General features: G+C 29.4%; 1 protein-coding gene across 9 annotated transcripts in view; it reads left to right on the top strand.

Moving 5' to 3' along the window:
• The window catches only part of LOC120773499, a 251,749-nt gene that overhangs the window by 212,553 nt on the left and 22,913 nt on the right, over positions 1 to 16,283 (top strand). For 6 of the 9 annotated variants that reach the window (XM_040102446.1, XM_040102444.1, XM_040102442.1 and 3 more), the window contains 2 exons: positions 4,263 to 4,475; positions 15,652 to 15,817. In XM_040102446.1, coding sequence (XP_039958380.1) covers positions 4,263 to 4,475; positions 15,652 to 15,817 — 379 coding nt within the window. Of the gene's footprint in view, positions 1 to 4,262; positions 4,476 to 10,069; positions 10,185 to 15,651; positions 15,818 to 16,283 lie in introns of all 9 variants that reach the window. The other 3 variants (XM_040102449.1, XM_040102448.1, XM_040102445.1) reach the window with 1 other exon arrangement.

Raw genomic sequence — 16,283 nt, 5'->3', positions numbered from 1 at the left:
TCTGCAATCAAATCTGTATTCGTTTCGAAAGCTTGATTCAAAGCAACTTTAAAAAAACTTTATCTTTTCATATATCCATCTTGAGTTTACCCTGTCTGTCTCCTACGCCTTTTCTGTATGAAAGAAAGTCATTCCGCTTTCGAAGACTTATATTGGAGAAACTCAAGCACTGTGTTCTAAACTAATCACAAATGTATAAGAGATCTTTCTAATGCGGAGGATAACCCCCTTTTTAACGCACGCCTGTCGATTAACTTCACAAAAGAAATTACAAGGCAAAGTTAGACGACTGATAATTTTTTTATCTACCCTTGAAGACCAAAAAGGTTACAAGCTTCTTTGGAACCTTTGTAAGATATTTTCACTAAGAAGTAAAAGTCTAACGAGATTTCAACAGATACTACTAAGAGCAAAAAATTGTTTCACAATTTTAAAAATCTGAATTTATTTAAAGTCTTACTATTTTTTGCCCAAAGCTGTATAAAGAATACCTAAGCTTATTTGAAAACGCTTCGATTATACTGTCTCATCGAAGTAGTCACATCTGCTTATATGCCGAATATTGGAAGATATCTCTATCGGGCATGGATAATCTCCTTCGCTTCCTACGCTTCTGAAGCTACCTCATCTACCTACGTAGCTTCAATTTATCTCGCAGTGGCCAACTAAGTAAACAAAAATGATTCTAAATCCTTAAAGATCGTTAGAGAACCCTTAAAGACTAATTCAAATGCGGACACTTTTCCTCCGATGTTACTCTGGCGACCAGCATCTTCTTACTACCAGACCAAATTTATTAAATTAGAGCTCAAAGAGTTGTTTGGCTCTTCTTAGTTCAAAAAAAGCATATTCTAGAGACCAATTTCAAAATTTTTTGTGCAATTTATAAGTCTCAATTGCTTCGATGGTTACTAGGTATTCATCATCTTCTTTTTTCTGGACTAAAACAGTTTTAGAACAAAAGTAGCTATGGAAGAAGACTGCTAGTTCGAAAAAAAAGAGTTCTGAAAATATTTCTCAAATTTTTTGATAATATTGACTTGATATAAGTTCAGAGAGCTTAAATTGATCTCTATGGATTCATTTTCTCTTTAAACCTCGGAACCCTCATCTATCACTTGTAGACTTTTAATTACAAATAAACGTTAAAGGAAGCTAAGAATATATTGATACCCAACAAGTAAATGTAGAAAAGGTCTAGAAAAAGCTTGAAATCAAAAAATATGCAGTACAAAACGAGGTTTGAACCAAAGTGGTGACCCAAATGTATTTGAAGCCATAATACGCTGTAAAAATTACTATTTTGAGAACGAATGAAAGGGGAGAACTTAAAGAAAATTACACAAATATTTTAAAATTGAGAATACGTCACCGTTCTATGCTCTTATTGCACCAAAATGAATCCACGCTGAGGCCACAAAACTCCAAATTGTTCAAAATAATAACTGTCACTCAAAAAGTCACCGACTTGTCAAACTGCGCTCATATGGTTAGCAGCCAAAGTTATTAGCATATCACTCATACGCCACGGCTGACCAACAAAGTACGTCTACAAACGTCTAAATAATGTGAATACTCAGTACAAACAAACACTTGCGCGCGCTAGTGAATACTCAGTGCAAAGATATACAAACATGAGCGCTCGCGACTTAAAATGTTACTCATACGCCATGTGCGGCCAACCGCATAACTTGCATGGCACAACTTTATGCAAACAATTTGTGCAAAGTTAATTTGAAATGTGAAAAATTCGTGCTATTTAAGAGCCGAACACACACACACACACTGACAACTCGACATTGTAGACGAAAGCAATTTGCACATACATATGTACGTATATATTTTTAGGACGCCACAAAACCACTGCTTGCTAACCATTAAATGTGGCTTGAAAAAAAGGAAAAGAAAAAGGCACAGAAAAAATAACAACAAAAAGGCAACGCTTGGCCACTTGATTGTCGTCGCCTGCGCCTCGAGCGGCCAGCTGCAACAAGCTCCGCCTCGGACTGCTGCGAATGCTGGCAGCGCGGCAATTTATTGCTGGCGACGTTAACATATTCTCAACTTGTTGACTACAGCGACATAGCGCGCACTCACATATAGTTATAAGATGTGCATATGTATGTGTGTGTGCGGTGTAGCAGCTTAGACCGCCTCCACGTGCCGCGCCGCAGCAGCAATTTTCACATTCGGCAACGCTTCAATGCCTTCGTTTGCCATTTTCACATTCGCTTTTTTGGTATTCTTCTAGTTTTTGGTTGCTACTCAGCGCCTGTTGCACACACACACACACACACACTGGCAGTTGTATGCATCCGCACAGCCAACAACACAAAGTAGAGCATCTAGCCAACATTTGACAGCGACGCGCAAATTACTGTGTGGTTATGCCTTACCACCCACTCTAACCTTGCGAACCGCCGCCGCCTGCTTGTGTCGCTTCACGCCGTTGCAATCTAAATCTTCGGCAATCGTATGTCAACAGTGAAATTATCACTGCTCTAACACGCCAAAGTAGCAAGGATTTGCATGAGCGGCATGCATTGTGGTGTTTGGGGAAAAATCGTGCGCTTTTCCGCCAGTCAGCGCAGACACACACATACATACAAATGTAATATATAAAAGTGTGTGCTGGTTGGCGCTAAGGCGTGAATTGCAAGCAAATACTCATGTTACTTGAGCGAGCGCGCATGCGTGTGTGTGTGTCAATGGCAATTTTACAAAATTTGCATAGTCATGAAATTTATTGCTTAGCATAGAAAGCGAAATGTATATATTTTTCGACGAGAAACTCATTCACCAGCTTTGTCGTTGATTCATGCACAAGCTTTTTGAGGCAAAAGTTGATTTCAATTCATGTGCCAAGTGATAGCCGGTAGGAAAAAAAATATTCTCACTACCTTTGCGATTAATAGACGCTTAAACCTCAAAGGTGACTTCGAAAATGAAAAACTTTCGACAACCATACCATGATAAATCTTGACCTCAATCCAAACTGTCTGCTCATATAGCGTTTCGACCCTGGAAAAAGAGTCTACCGAGGGGAATAGTGTTAGAATTGTATTGAAGAACTCTCAAAAATGTTTTCCAAGTCTAAAAAAAAAACTCTGAAAAATGTCCCGAAGAGTCAAATCTAGTTTTAGGCCTAGTGATCCTCCAGAAATACCCGCAAAATGGTTCTCACCAAAGTGAAAAGGAAAAATTTTGTAGAATGAAAAATGTTTGGAAAAATAAAAATTTCACAACCCCTTAGGCATGAACTTTCAAGCCTCAATACTATTTCCCGCGCCGGAAGGGCGGAGTTCACATACATATGTACATGTATACGAGATCTGACCAAAAAACAGGGAATGTTTTTTCAATCTTTTTCTATAAACAGAAAATATTTGCTTAAAAGACCTTAAAAAAAAGAAATCCAGAGTTCAAAGCTTGGAGTTCAGAAAAGAGAAATCCCGAGTTTAAAGCTTGGAGTTCACAAGCATGTAATCTGTTTAAGGAAAAGTTAATGTTTTACCGAAAATTCTCTATTACTCGAACCTAAGTTGCTTACAAGATCTCGGAAAAATTAAAGTTTCTAAAGCGACCTTAGAAGTGCGGCTTTTTTTAGGAAGGTACGCATACACTCCGATAGCACAGCAGCTGACAGTGAGCCCAAAGCTAAAGGCTTTACGCGAGTTCATTTTTCATCATTCCTTGATTTGGGTGCTGTGTCGATATAAACAGTTAGGCGAAAAACTTTTCTAATATTATAGTTATTATGCGTATACTAAAATTTACAACGTTGCCAATTTTCATGACTTGATATTTCAATAAACAGCGAAAAATATATAGCTCAATTTTGAAATTCAACCATTCTAGCACAAAAAAATAATATTCTTATGGCAAAACGCTTATTTTAATCGTTTTGATACTAAAATTTTGGTTTCAAGATCGTGGCTATCTCGTAAATTATTTGGAATAATTGAAAAGAGCGACTTGTATTTAGAAAATTAATTTGAAATATTTTTTTGATAGGAAGTAGGGTTCGAAGCATTACATCTATAAAACTAATCAAATCAAGCTTAGGGCCATATTACAGAAATCAAACAGCTGTAGCTTTGAGAATTTATCTGCATTTATGGCTAGGTTTAACCTTGTGGAACCTTCAGATTTTAAGCTGACCCGGAAGCTCAGCCAATTACTTGGGTTTTCAGTGTCTGATAATTGGAATTATCAAAATTAAAAAATGTATTATGTTTTACAAATATTCTCTTCCCTTTCAGCGTCATTGAGATTTTTCAACAATTCCACAGTGGCAATGGCAGTAGTGGTGGTGGCTCTGGCCTATCCGTGCTGCGCACATTCCGCCTACTGCGCATACTCAAGCTGGTGCGTTTCATGCCCAATTTGCGGCGTCAATTATTCGTTATGCTGCGCACAATGGACAATGTGGCGGTATTCTTCTCACTGCTCGTACTTTTCATTTTCATATTCAGGTGAGTGTTTGTTAAAAGTTTGAATAACCACCCTCCTTAAATAAATTATGTTAGTGTTAGTAATAAAAGTATTGAAAAAATATTTAGTTACTAAAATATATAACAAATATAGACACAAAAACATAATTGAAATAAAAAACAAATATTGTGCACCTAAACAATTATGTTAGGCGGATTTAGTGCTACGCAGATGAATAAAATTGATTTACAAAATAAATATATACAAATATGAGGTAAAACAAATAACACAAACGAAAACCACATACGCACACTAACTTAGTCTATTAAAAAAATATATACAAAAAAATTCATACAATCAAAATTACAAAAATTTCATCGAAAAATTATTTTTAAAAATTAGTTAAAACAATTTTTATTTAGTTTTACGTCTATTATGAGTAAAAAACATCAATAGCACTCGTAACAATTTACGTTTTCGGCTAACAAATAACTTGAGTCATACAACTCTTAAAAACAATATTATTTTTCTAAAATTTTAATTTTTTTATATTTCTACATATTACTAAGAAAACGCGCTTTATTCCGGCGTCTCACTTATATCTTCTATATTTTATTGTAACAAAAATTTATAGTAAGCTTTTAAGCTTCTCTTTTCTGCCTACTAACGTAGCCCTTTTTATAAAATTTTAAGTTTACTCCACGCTTTTAAAATAACCCCTTGCAACTTTTCACCCTCTTTTCTATTTTCTGAAGAAAATTTCTGCTCAAAAGTTCCTTGGTATGTAGCCCCAAAGCACTTTTCTCTTTATAGTACTACCGCCACCACATTTGTCCCCCTTTGTAAGCTTTTATTCTCTTCTATTTTGCCTAACTTTAACCTAAATGCAAATTCTTGGTTTTCATATCTTACATTTTTATCACGAGTCAACCATTTACAGAAATTAAATTCAAATTTGAATTTATAATCGTAATTAAAACTTTTTTTATCGTAAAGTTAAAATTATTATTCAAGAATTACGTTTAAAGAATAGTCTATTTGAAAAAGTAGCTTAAAGTTATTACTTTTTATATAGAATTCTTTCATTATAGACAGTATACGTACAGTCCCATAGTAGTCAATCTTTAACTTGAATCATATATTAATAAAAATAAAATAAATAAAATAGCATTATATTCTAAGCGTCATGCAATCCTTTGTACCCATATAATTTTTTAAAAATCTCGCTAATATAAAATTTAAAAGAACAATGACTTAACTAGTATACCGTATAATCGCAAAATAGTTATAATTTTTTTTAATTTTGACATTTGCATATATTTTTCATCATTTTTTACTTTTGGTGCAGTGTTGATATAAACAGTTAGACGAAAAACTTTTCAAATATTACTGATATTATAAGCATATTGATATTTACAACGTTGCCAATTTTAATTTTGTTCGTTTTCCAATAAACAGCGAAAAATATATAGCTCACTTTTAAAATTCAAACATTGTTCCATAATATAGAGCGCAAATGTATCCAGTACGCGAACAATAATATTCTAATTTTGCCGACTTTCACCGAACAACACAAGAAAATTATAACAAAAGACTAGCATTTTTCATACTGCAAATTTATACCGCATATATGAAAGAAATTTTAATATATTCAGTGGACTCCAAAATATTCCATGTTTGCCACTTTTCACTACAAAGTAGCCATATCAATGGCTAACTTAATTTATTTAAGTGAATTCCAACAAATTCAAACATTTGGTTTTTAATTTCCAACGATAACAGTAAATGATATTTCAAACGTGCCGCCACTTTTCAATAACAATTTATTTTTCACTCCTTGGTTGTCTGGTTCCCAAAATACACAACCAACCTTTCAATACCCTATAACAACGTTCGCATCAGCTCATCTCTCGCTTTTTTAATTTAAAGTAACCCGCTTACCAAAATTCTGCAATGTTTCCAATTTTCTGTGACTGCCCATAATTACTTTTGAATCAAAAAGCGGTATGTCTCAGCTCTACTCTAGCCTCTCTAACTTATAAAAATGCCTTACAAAATTCTACAATGTTGCCAATTTTCTGTGACTGGTCATTATTGCTTTTAGATGATATTTTATAGCAAAGCGATTTATCTCAGCTCACCTCTCGCCTAACTAATTTAGAAAAATGTCCTTTCAAAAAAACCTTTGGACGAAATTTTATAGCAAAGCGATTTAGCTCAGCTCACTTCTCGACTAACTACTTTAGAAAGTCGCCTTTACCTTTACCAGTTAGTTACCAAAATCATACAATGTTCTGTGAATATTCATAAATTTATAACAAAGCTAATTATCTTTTTTAGCGAAGAATAACTAATTTATTTCCAATAAAAATATTCTCTACAGTTTTCTCTAAACAAAGTTATCAACTTTCCACATTTTCGCTTTTAAGACATAAAACTCTCTTGCTGCTCTCTTTTCAAGCACTAAAATACACATGTAATTTGAGGAAATTTTCAAAACAACACATTTTGAGAAAAAAATGTTTTATTGATAATTTTCATTTCTTGCTTTTAAAGTACGAATTGTGTTAAATATGGAAAAAAATTGCTTACTTCTAAGAAATTCAGCCACTATTTTAACTTATTTTATATTTTTCAGATTGAAAATTCTGAGTAATCGCTTAGCTTGACACACAAAAAATTGTATTTATTTTCGTTTAACATAAAGCATAAGCTTAAAAACACACATTTCGCTCACTTGCCGTTCTACAAGTATTCGCTACAGCTCACAGCTTAAAGCAAAAACAACAAACGTCCACTTCGACTATCTCTTAAACTCACTCTAGCTCTTTCACTCACTAAACACTCAATTCTAAGAAAATTTCTCACAATAACACAAAGTCGATTTAGTGCTTCAGTATTTAGTACGACATTTTATCATGGTAAAATCGTTAGTTAGTCTAGTAATCGATGTGTGTATTTAGACGATTTAGAATTTAGTGTAACTCTGGATATGTTTTGGTCATAGAGTTAGTCAACATATTAAAAAAAATCTACTAAATAAAATTAAAATTTTCAAAACTCAAAATTTCAAAACCACCTACTTCGACTTCATAAATCCAACGCTCATTTATTTTTATGAAACCGTTTATTTTTTAATACAACTGTGCTAGAGTTTTACTCATTAATATTTTTACACATACATTCTATCTACACAAATATATTAATGTACGTACATATGTATTACAAATATTTGCAGTAAAATTTTACGCCTAATTGTGTAGTTAGTGGAAAGTATTCTTCAATTTCGCCAGTTAGTTAGTTTCATTGTTGCCTAAAGTAGTTAGTAAAACACCAAAAACAACAAGTCGTATTTTTTTGAAAAAAAGCTACAACTATTTGATATAAATGTTTTAATTTTTTACCAAACTACTTATAAATTTATCGATAATACTCATTAAGAAAAAATAATATTTTTAAAAATTATGAAATAAACTCTGAAATTTAAATAATTGTATTAAAATACCACACAAAACCAAAACCACATACGCATAGCACCACATATTTAAAAACAAATACATAGTATTAAATTGCAAATTGCTCTCACATATTCGCATACATACGTATTTACTCAGCCAATTGACAAAAACATTCACTTACTTACATACCTATAATATATACTCGCCACATATTTTTGATATAAAAGAACTTTTTGGTATAAATATTTAAACCAGAAATGTCTAAATCTTTTTACATAATTATAATAAATTATTTATAAAAAATCTTGAGCAAGATTTACTAGTTTTAAGCTTTCCATACTATTTTTTCGTTTTCGAAAAAAATTTCAAGCTATTTTTTAAACTCTCTGTCGGCAGTTCGTATCCGTATACTTTCGTATTTACGCCCTTATGCTTTCACAATGATTTCCAAACACTGTTGCCGATCATTCAAAAAACGCATTATCTGTACGCTGTTGCCAATTTTCCATGAAAGTATATATGTATGGACAGTTTATACTAACTATTAAAAATACAAACTATTCAAAAAATTCCGCAGCATTTCATATCATAAATAATTATAACTATCTATAAGTTTGCATTGGAATCTGTTTTTTTTTTTGTAAAAAATTATACAATGTTGCCAAATTTCATTAGCAATGCTTTGAGCCAGCTATTTTTGGAGTATTGCACTTTAGATGAATGTTCTCTGAGATACTTATTTATCATGTATTGTAATGATATATCTTTCCACTAATTTTGTGATATTTGCATAAGGATCTTCCAAGAGTTTAAAAAAGACGCTACTTGCAAACATATTTTCATCAGAAGTGAAAATTGGCAACTGTGTTGGTTTGAAAAACTTTATTTTGTCTGTATTTTATTAAATTCGAATCTGACGATATTTCAAGTCTTTTTTCAACTACGTTAGTAGTGTTACAAGAGAATCTTTTAGTATCCCACGATGCTATAACTTTTGTATTAGTGAAGTCTTCGCTTCTCCTGTTTCATTCAGAGGATGATTTTATACGACTGAAGACGTTTGATTGATTTTTCTAACGTTTGGAAAAGTTATTTTTATAACAATGACAGGCAATTTAATACATAATAAATAACTCGGGTCCTTTCACTGTAAAAGTTCAAATATCGGCTCCTAAAAGCTCCTCACTTATTACACAAAAATTCACATTTTTATATTAAAAATCTCTTTTTAAAGGATTACTCTTTTCATGTTAAAGTTGAGGTTCATCATATTAGAAAAATATAATTTGGTTATGTTCGGTCAACATAGTCGAATGCTTGTAAAGCAATTCTCAACAGTAACAACAGTCTAATCTAGCCTCAGCAAACAATTTCAAAGTTCCTACAATATTTCTGTGACCCAACAAGCTGCTCACAAAATTTCAGTAGTTCTTTCAAAGCAGGCTAAAGCATTTAAGATGCTTTAAATATCGGTGAACCTCAAATAACATATTTGGGACAACATCGCCCGTACGACAAACTCAAGTTTGTCCTACTCTCATTTATAATTATTTATACCTATTCCCACCACCACTGGCGCCGTTTGAATACTGGCATTAATTTGACCCCATATTATTTTGCCCGAACCATAATTCCTCTTTATACGCTCCTTGTTTTTCTTAAAATTCTGTTCTTTCGTTCTTATTTCCTCTCGTTTGCCGCTATGCTACGTCCTATGCTCTGCTCTTCACTCTGCGCGCAATATAAAATTTCTCTTTTTCTCTTTTGCTCTTACTCTCTCTCTCTCTCGTTTCCACACTCTCTCTATTTATATATCTTTTGCTCTCTTTTCTAACACTGACTTATGCGCTATTTCACTCTCTCCAATGCGTTTCTTTAAATTTTAACGTATTTGCGTATAAACAAAAATACTTAAATATTGAAATAAAATATTGCTAAAAATAAATATTAAATTACCAATAAATATTTCAATTATGCTATCAATTATTTATAAATATATATCATAACTAATAACTCTATACTTTATATATGAAAAAAAATATATATATACTTATTTAAAATATATCTCAACTCGTCACAAAATTCAATTTATCAATTTAAATAAATATATATACATACATATATGATATATATAATATATAAAATCAATCAAACCAATCGAACATCAATCAATTTAGTATACTCGGCATGAATCTATTCGGATGTAAATTCTGCGAAACAGTTAACGATGAAAGAGTATGCGATCGTAAGAATTTCGACAGCCTGCTGTGGGCGCTCGTCACTGTGTTTCAGGTAGAATTTGCTAGAAAAATACCATAATAACTATACAATACTTAACAACTTTAACTACTACTACTATAACTATTACTATGACTATTGCTATATTTTGTTCGACTAACTAATAACTAATCTAATGCATTTTTTACGAATATGTATAAAAAATTTAGTAAGGAAAAGTCGTATTTTATATAAAATGTTTATTACAAAAAAATACAAAATATTTAAAATGTGAATTGCTGTGTTATTTTCTGTTGTGCCCAAATAGCGAAAAAATTAAAAAATATATAAGTATAATATATTGTTGTAATTATTTTTAGTGCATACTAATATTTAATTTATATTTTCATTACATTTTTTTTGCGTAAATTAATTTTTGGTTTATTTCTCGCTATTTTGCTATTTTATTTTTTACTTTTAAAAATTATTATCGTTTTTTTCGTAGATATTACAAAGTAGCTACAAAAATTAAAAAAAAACTGTATATACCTTTTTTACATTAGGGTGGCAAAATATTAGTTTGTTCCTTCTTTATTTATAAAACAAATTTATTATGTATTAAAATAATTTTTAAGAAGAATACAATTTTTAATTTGTAAAATTTAATTGGCTGTAAATATGCAAAAAAATATTTTGATAAAAAAAATGCAAAAAAAAAATAATTAAAAAAAATAATTAATTGCAATTAATAAAATTATAATTTAAAAAATAATTTTTTTAATTAAAATTATAATTAAAATTAAAAAAGTCATTCAATTAAATTAAATTTAATTAAAAATTAATTTTTATTAATTAATTAATTTTTTATGGATTTTTTATAACTAACTAGTAAAACAAAATTTTTGCTTGCGCTGCGCTATTTTCTACATAATTTTTTTGTTTTTTAGAAAAAATTTTATTTTGTGGTGTATTGCGTATAAAAAAATATTTTGAAAATTTTCGAAAATTACAAATAGACACTAATTTAATTTAATTTTTTTTACATAAAATTTTTGTATGTGAGTATATACATATAAATATTTTAGTAGTGAAACTAATGCTAGCAAATTGGTAATTAGTGGAAATTTAAGAATACTTAGTAACTAGTGAAACATTTTTCATTAGAAATTTTATGTACAAAAAACTAGCAGTATTGTAACGTTAGGTATATCGAGTACAAGAAAAACTTATGACTTTTAAAAGTGTTTTATGTATTCCGCGCATGTTTTAGTTAGTGCATATGTTTTTTTTTCTGAGACAGCAGTTAGTTGTTAAGAAAGCAAGTGCAGCAGAAAGACTAAATCTACCACAAAATCAACAGGTAAGCCTTTTTAACAATTTCCTTGTGCCCTTTTCAATTCACTCGATTTGTTTTGCATGACAGCATGAACCCGTGTAAATAGCTCAAGCATGCGCACATAATCACTCATGCAATATAACTCATTTGAGCGCATACTCATAATGCACTCAACTCAAAACTCACAGAGAAGCGCATAAAATAGATTTGAGTGAAAACGTCTTCACTAAAGTCAAAATTTGTAAACTTAAACAAAAATATTACTTTAGTATTCCGCAAAAGGCTCAAAAACTTTTTTAAATTCCATTAAAAACCACTCGAATGAGTATTCTCTGCAGTATTTTGCGCTCTAATAATCTGAATAATTTATTTGATTTTTCTACCGCTACAATTAGCCAAAAGCGAAAAAGTAGACTTGCTCTACCAAAAGCACTCAGCCGAAAAATTACCCAATATTTTTCTTTAGACAAACTACAAGCCCATACTATTTATATTGTTACTCGAAAATATTATTATTTACTTTTGAAACGGTCAATTTGTACACTTTTATGGAAAACAACTAAAAAAAGCACTCAAAATGAGTTTCACTCAAAAAATCAAAATGATAGTAAAAAAAATGCAAACTTTTAAGTCACAAATATTAAAATAACAAAAAATTGATTTCACTCAATTTTTACTCTTTTAGGCCTCGTTATAAATTTTTCTTATGATATAACGTATTTCTTATGCAAAAATATAGAAAACTTCACGTTTTCACTCAATCTTTAACTCAATGTAAGCGCTCTATCTCTCTTCGCAAACATACGTTCTTTAAACGTCAGTCAGTGAGCCCACTCATTTTGTAAACCAATTAGCGCACAGCTACTCATCGTCACTCACTTAATCGCTAAAACACTCACACGAACTGCTTGCCAAATATTTTTTGCACGACTTTATTGACGTCTCTCAAGCTGCACGTTTTAAAATTAAAACAAGCATATAACAACAACAGCATTTTGTATATCACTCGCTTAATCATGACACTCAAATTGCTGACAATTCATGCTCAACTTGTATCTAACGAACTCACACTCACACGCTTAAACATGCTTTAAAATCTTTGAAACTAAACCCAAAAACAACTAAATGCGTTCTTTAAAACATCAGTGTGTTTACTTTTAAACTCTTTTTTTACTTTGAACTATCTATCTGTTATGTCTGTCTCTTTGTAATTACTCTCTCAGATAATTTTGAAATTATTCAATTATCAAAACACTTTTCTAATACCCACTTTACCCTTATGTCTAAGTATTAATTTTTAAGATCACTTATACGCTCTTGCTTACAAATACCCCACAGAGAACAATGCCACTCTCTCAAACAAATTACAATTCTCTCTTACTTTTAACCCAACTCACTTCCTTACAAAAGCTTTTCTCTCACTCAAACCCAACGTCCCCGTACTTTTCTAACTACAGAACTACTCACTGTTACACGCTCTTACTCGCTCTCTTTTACCTACCAACGCGCTCTTCACCTACTCTAACCAGTTTCCACTCAAGAACATAATTTTAAAATTTAGTAAAAATTAAAAAAAAAAAGTGCTTAACTGCTAAATTTTTGCGCTCTTTCAAGTTTTATTTCTAAGTTTATTGAAATTTTTATTTTTCTCAAGAAAATAAAAAGTATTAAGACACACAGAATTAGATCATACATACATTTGTAAATTCGACGCCAAACAAAGAATAGCTTTTTGTAAATAACTCGCAAACCAGTTTTAGGAAAATTTTTAACTCAATTCATTGAATTTGGATTTTTGGCTTAAGTTTTTTTTATTAATGTTTCGAAAAGCGTTTAATCATGTACAAAGCGTATATATATCTGCAACATAGCTGTAAATTAATATATATAAACGTATGAAAAAATTACGAAAATACAAAAACAATACAAACAAGCATACACAAATAAATTTATCGAATCGAAAACAAGAACATAGCAAATTTTTTTTGAAAAAGGAAATATTTTTGGAAACATAAAACAGAAAATAGGAACAAATATACATAATTTCCCGCAGTATCCTAAACAAATATCCCCAAAAAATATTAACTTCTTTCATAAACACAAATATTTGAAACAAAATAAATATTCAAAAACCTTCGAAAATATCTACTTTAAAAAAACTTTTTCAAAATTAAAAAAGTGAATTTAAAAAATATAATTTCGAATTTAAACTTAAAAAAATAATATTTGTCTATAACTTAAACAAGAGGGAAAACAACAACAGTTCGCCTACTTTCAGTTATCAAATTTGGAAAAAAATATAAAAAAATTTCGAACTTCGAAAAATTTTTAAACATATTCAATAATATTAAAAAAAATCGAAAATAATTAAAAGGCAACAGCAAAAATATTCGAAAATGTTATAAAAAAATTTCGAACTTCGAAAAAAAAATTAATGTATGTATATGTATTCGAAAATATTAAAAGCATAATAATATCCATATGTCTATAAATAAACAATGAAAATAACAACAACTTCCTTTTTACACTACCACATTTTAAATTTTGGAACTTCGAAAAAAATTAAAATAAAATCCATAATGAAATTATTCGATAATATGATAAAAAAAAATTAAAAAATATATAAAGCAGTTTCAATTTGCTGGTATTTATAAAATGGCAAAGAATATATTAAAAACTAATAGCAGAGGAAATTTTCAAAATTTTCATCCCATGCTTAAAACTATCACATTAAAAAAATTCTTTGAAAACTTCCAAAAACTGTGATTTTTGAAAAATAATATACATTAACAATAAATGGCGAACGGGAAATATTAAATGGGAATAATTTCATTAATTAATTAAAATAACTGAAAAAGATTTAAATCAATTAAAATAAAAAACAAACCAGTGCTGTTAGTCAACCACCAAAACCTGAACCGTTATGGCTCCTTCAAAAAAAGATATTAATATATTTCAAAAATATACGTTAAAAAAAATACAAAAACTGAAACAGAGTCACAAAAAGTCGAAAAAAATTTGAAAAATTAAACTTAAAAAATTACATGAAAAAATAATAAAAAAATACTAATAGAAACTTATACAAAATTTTAAATATTAAACATATAAAATAAATACAATAAATATAATTTAAAAAATGAAAAACTCAGAAAAAATAAAAAAAAAAATATTTTTTTAGTACAAATATTTAGAAAATACACAAAAAAATGTAGAATCATAACACAAAACCCCACTTTCCCCTACAAAACCAAAAGAGAAATGTTTTTAAATGAAATTTAAAAAAAAATTAGTAAATAGAAAAAATATAATAATAAAAACAAAAACATATAAAAAAAATTGGAAAATGGAATTTAAAAAGATCGGAAGAGCAATGAACTCCATCATAATAAATAATATTTTATAAATAAAATTTTAAAAAATTAAAAACATTATTTTTTTTACAATAAAAATACAATTATTTAAAAAATACAAAAAACTAATTGAACCATAACACGAAACGCCATTATTCACTACAAAAAATATTCAAATTTTATTGAACGAAATTTCGTAAGTAAAAGACAGTGATAGACAAAAACTTTGAAAAATTAATTAAAAAAGAAAATATTAAAAAAAAATAAAATTTAACAAAATAAAAAAATTTAGTAAATCAAAAATATAAAAAAACTGAAAAAAATTAATAAAACAATAAAAAAATACTAATAGAAACATACAGCTCCCACAAAAGTTCTTCGATTTTTAAGAAAAACAAATTTAATATTTTGACATTCAATACACTTGCCTCCTTTTTTAATAAAAAATTCTCAAAAATGTCGCTTTCCCAACTCCCCCTTTGCTTTATTTATTTACCACCCAATTTTATTTAATTTTGCTGTGTAAGCAGCATAAACAAACCAAGCCAATACAACAAAATACAAAGCATATACCTTTTATATACTACATAGAAATAAATAAATATGTATACAGTGAACATTACTTTATATAAATACATATATATATAATATATATATACATAAATTACTAGCTATGATTAATTCATAAACTACTTACTCTTACAACTACTTTTATACTCTTACTCGTATAAATATATACAAATATACATATATATATATATAAACCTAACACAATTAAAAAAAAAAATCCCCTTATATTTATATATATATATAAATATATACATATATATGCATATACTCGTGTGTGAACCTACAGCATATTGGGCATGTATCTATTTGGCGGTAAGTTTTGTAAATTTGTGGACGATACTGGACTCGAACGTGAATGTCTGTGTACCGAAATAATCAACAAACATCCACAATGTGAATGTGATCGCAAACACTTCAACAACATTTTATGGGCCACTGTTACAGTCTTTCAAGTAAGAACAACACACCAAAACGTTTACTACTTAAATACTAAAAAACCAAAAAAAACTTGAAAAATTCACGAAACTTCACGCACCCACCTACCTATACACTCAAATACTACTTGTACATTGCCGCAAACAAAGCGAAACTTTACTACTCACTAAACAGCGTAAACACAGAGAAATACATATATTCATACTTATACAAGAAATATATGTATATTACTAAGCATATAACCATATCACTAAGTAGTGGAACTTTCAGTTTTCTTTCCATTTTTAAATCATTTTCGTAGTAACTAGTTAAATTTAGACACAGCTCTGATTTGTAGTTTTCTAAATTGTACTATAAATCAATACATAATATACATAAATATATATGGCAATTAAATAATAATTTTTTTAATTGATTCTTTTTTTATGCGACTTTTGCTATCGATCTCACTAAGATGTTTTTGTTGAAATTGTTGAATAATTA

This window comes from Bactrocera tryoni, chromosome 4 (assembly GCF_016617805.1).
Source record: "Bactrocera tryoni isolate S06 chromosome 4, CSIRO_BtryS06_freeze2, whole genome shotgun sequence".
NCBI lineage: Eukaryota > Metazoa > Arthropoda > Insecta > Diptera > Tephritidae > Bactrocera > Bactrocera tryoni.
This window is presented reverse-complemented; position numbering and strand designations above follow the sequence as displayed.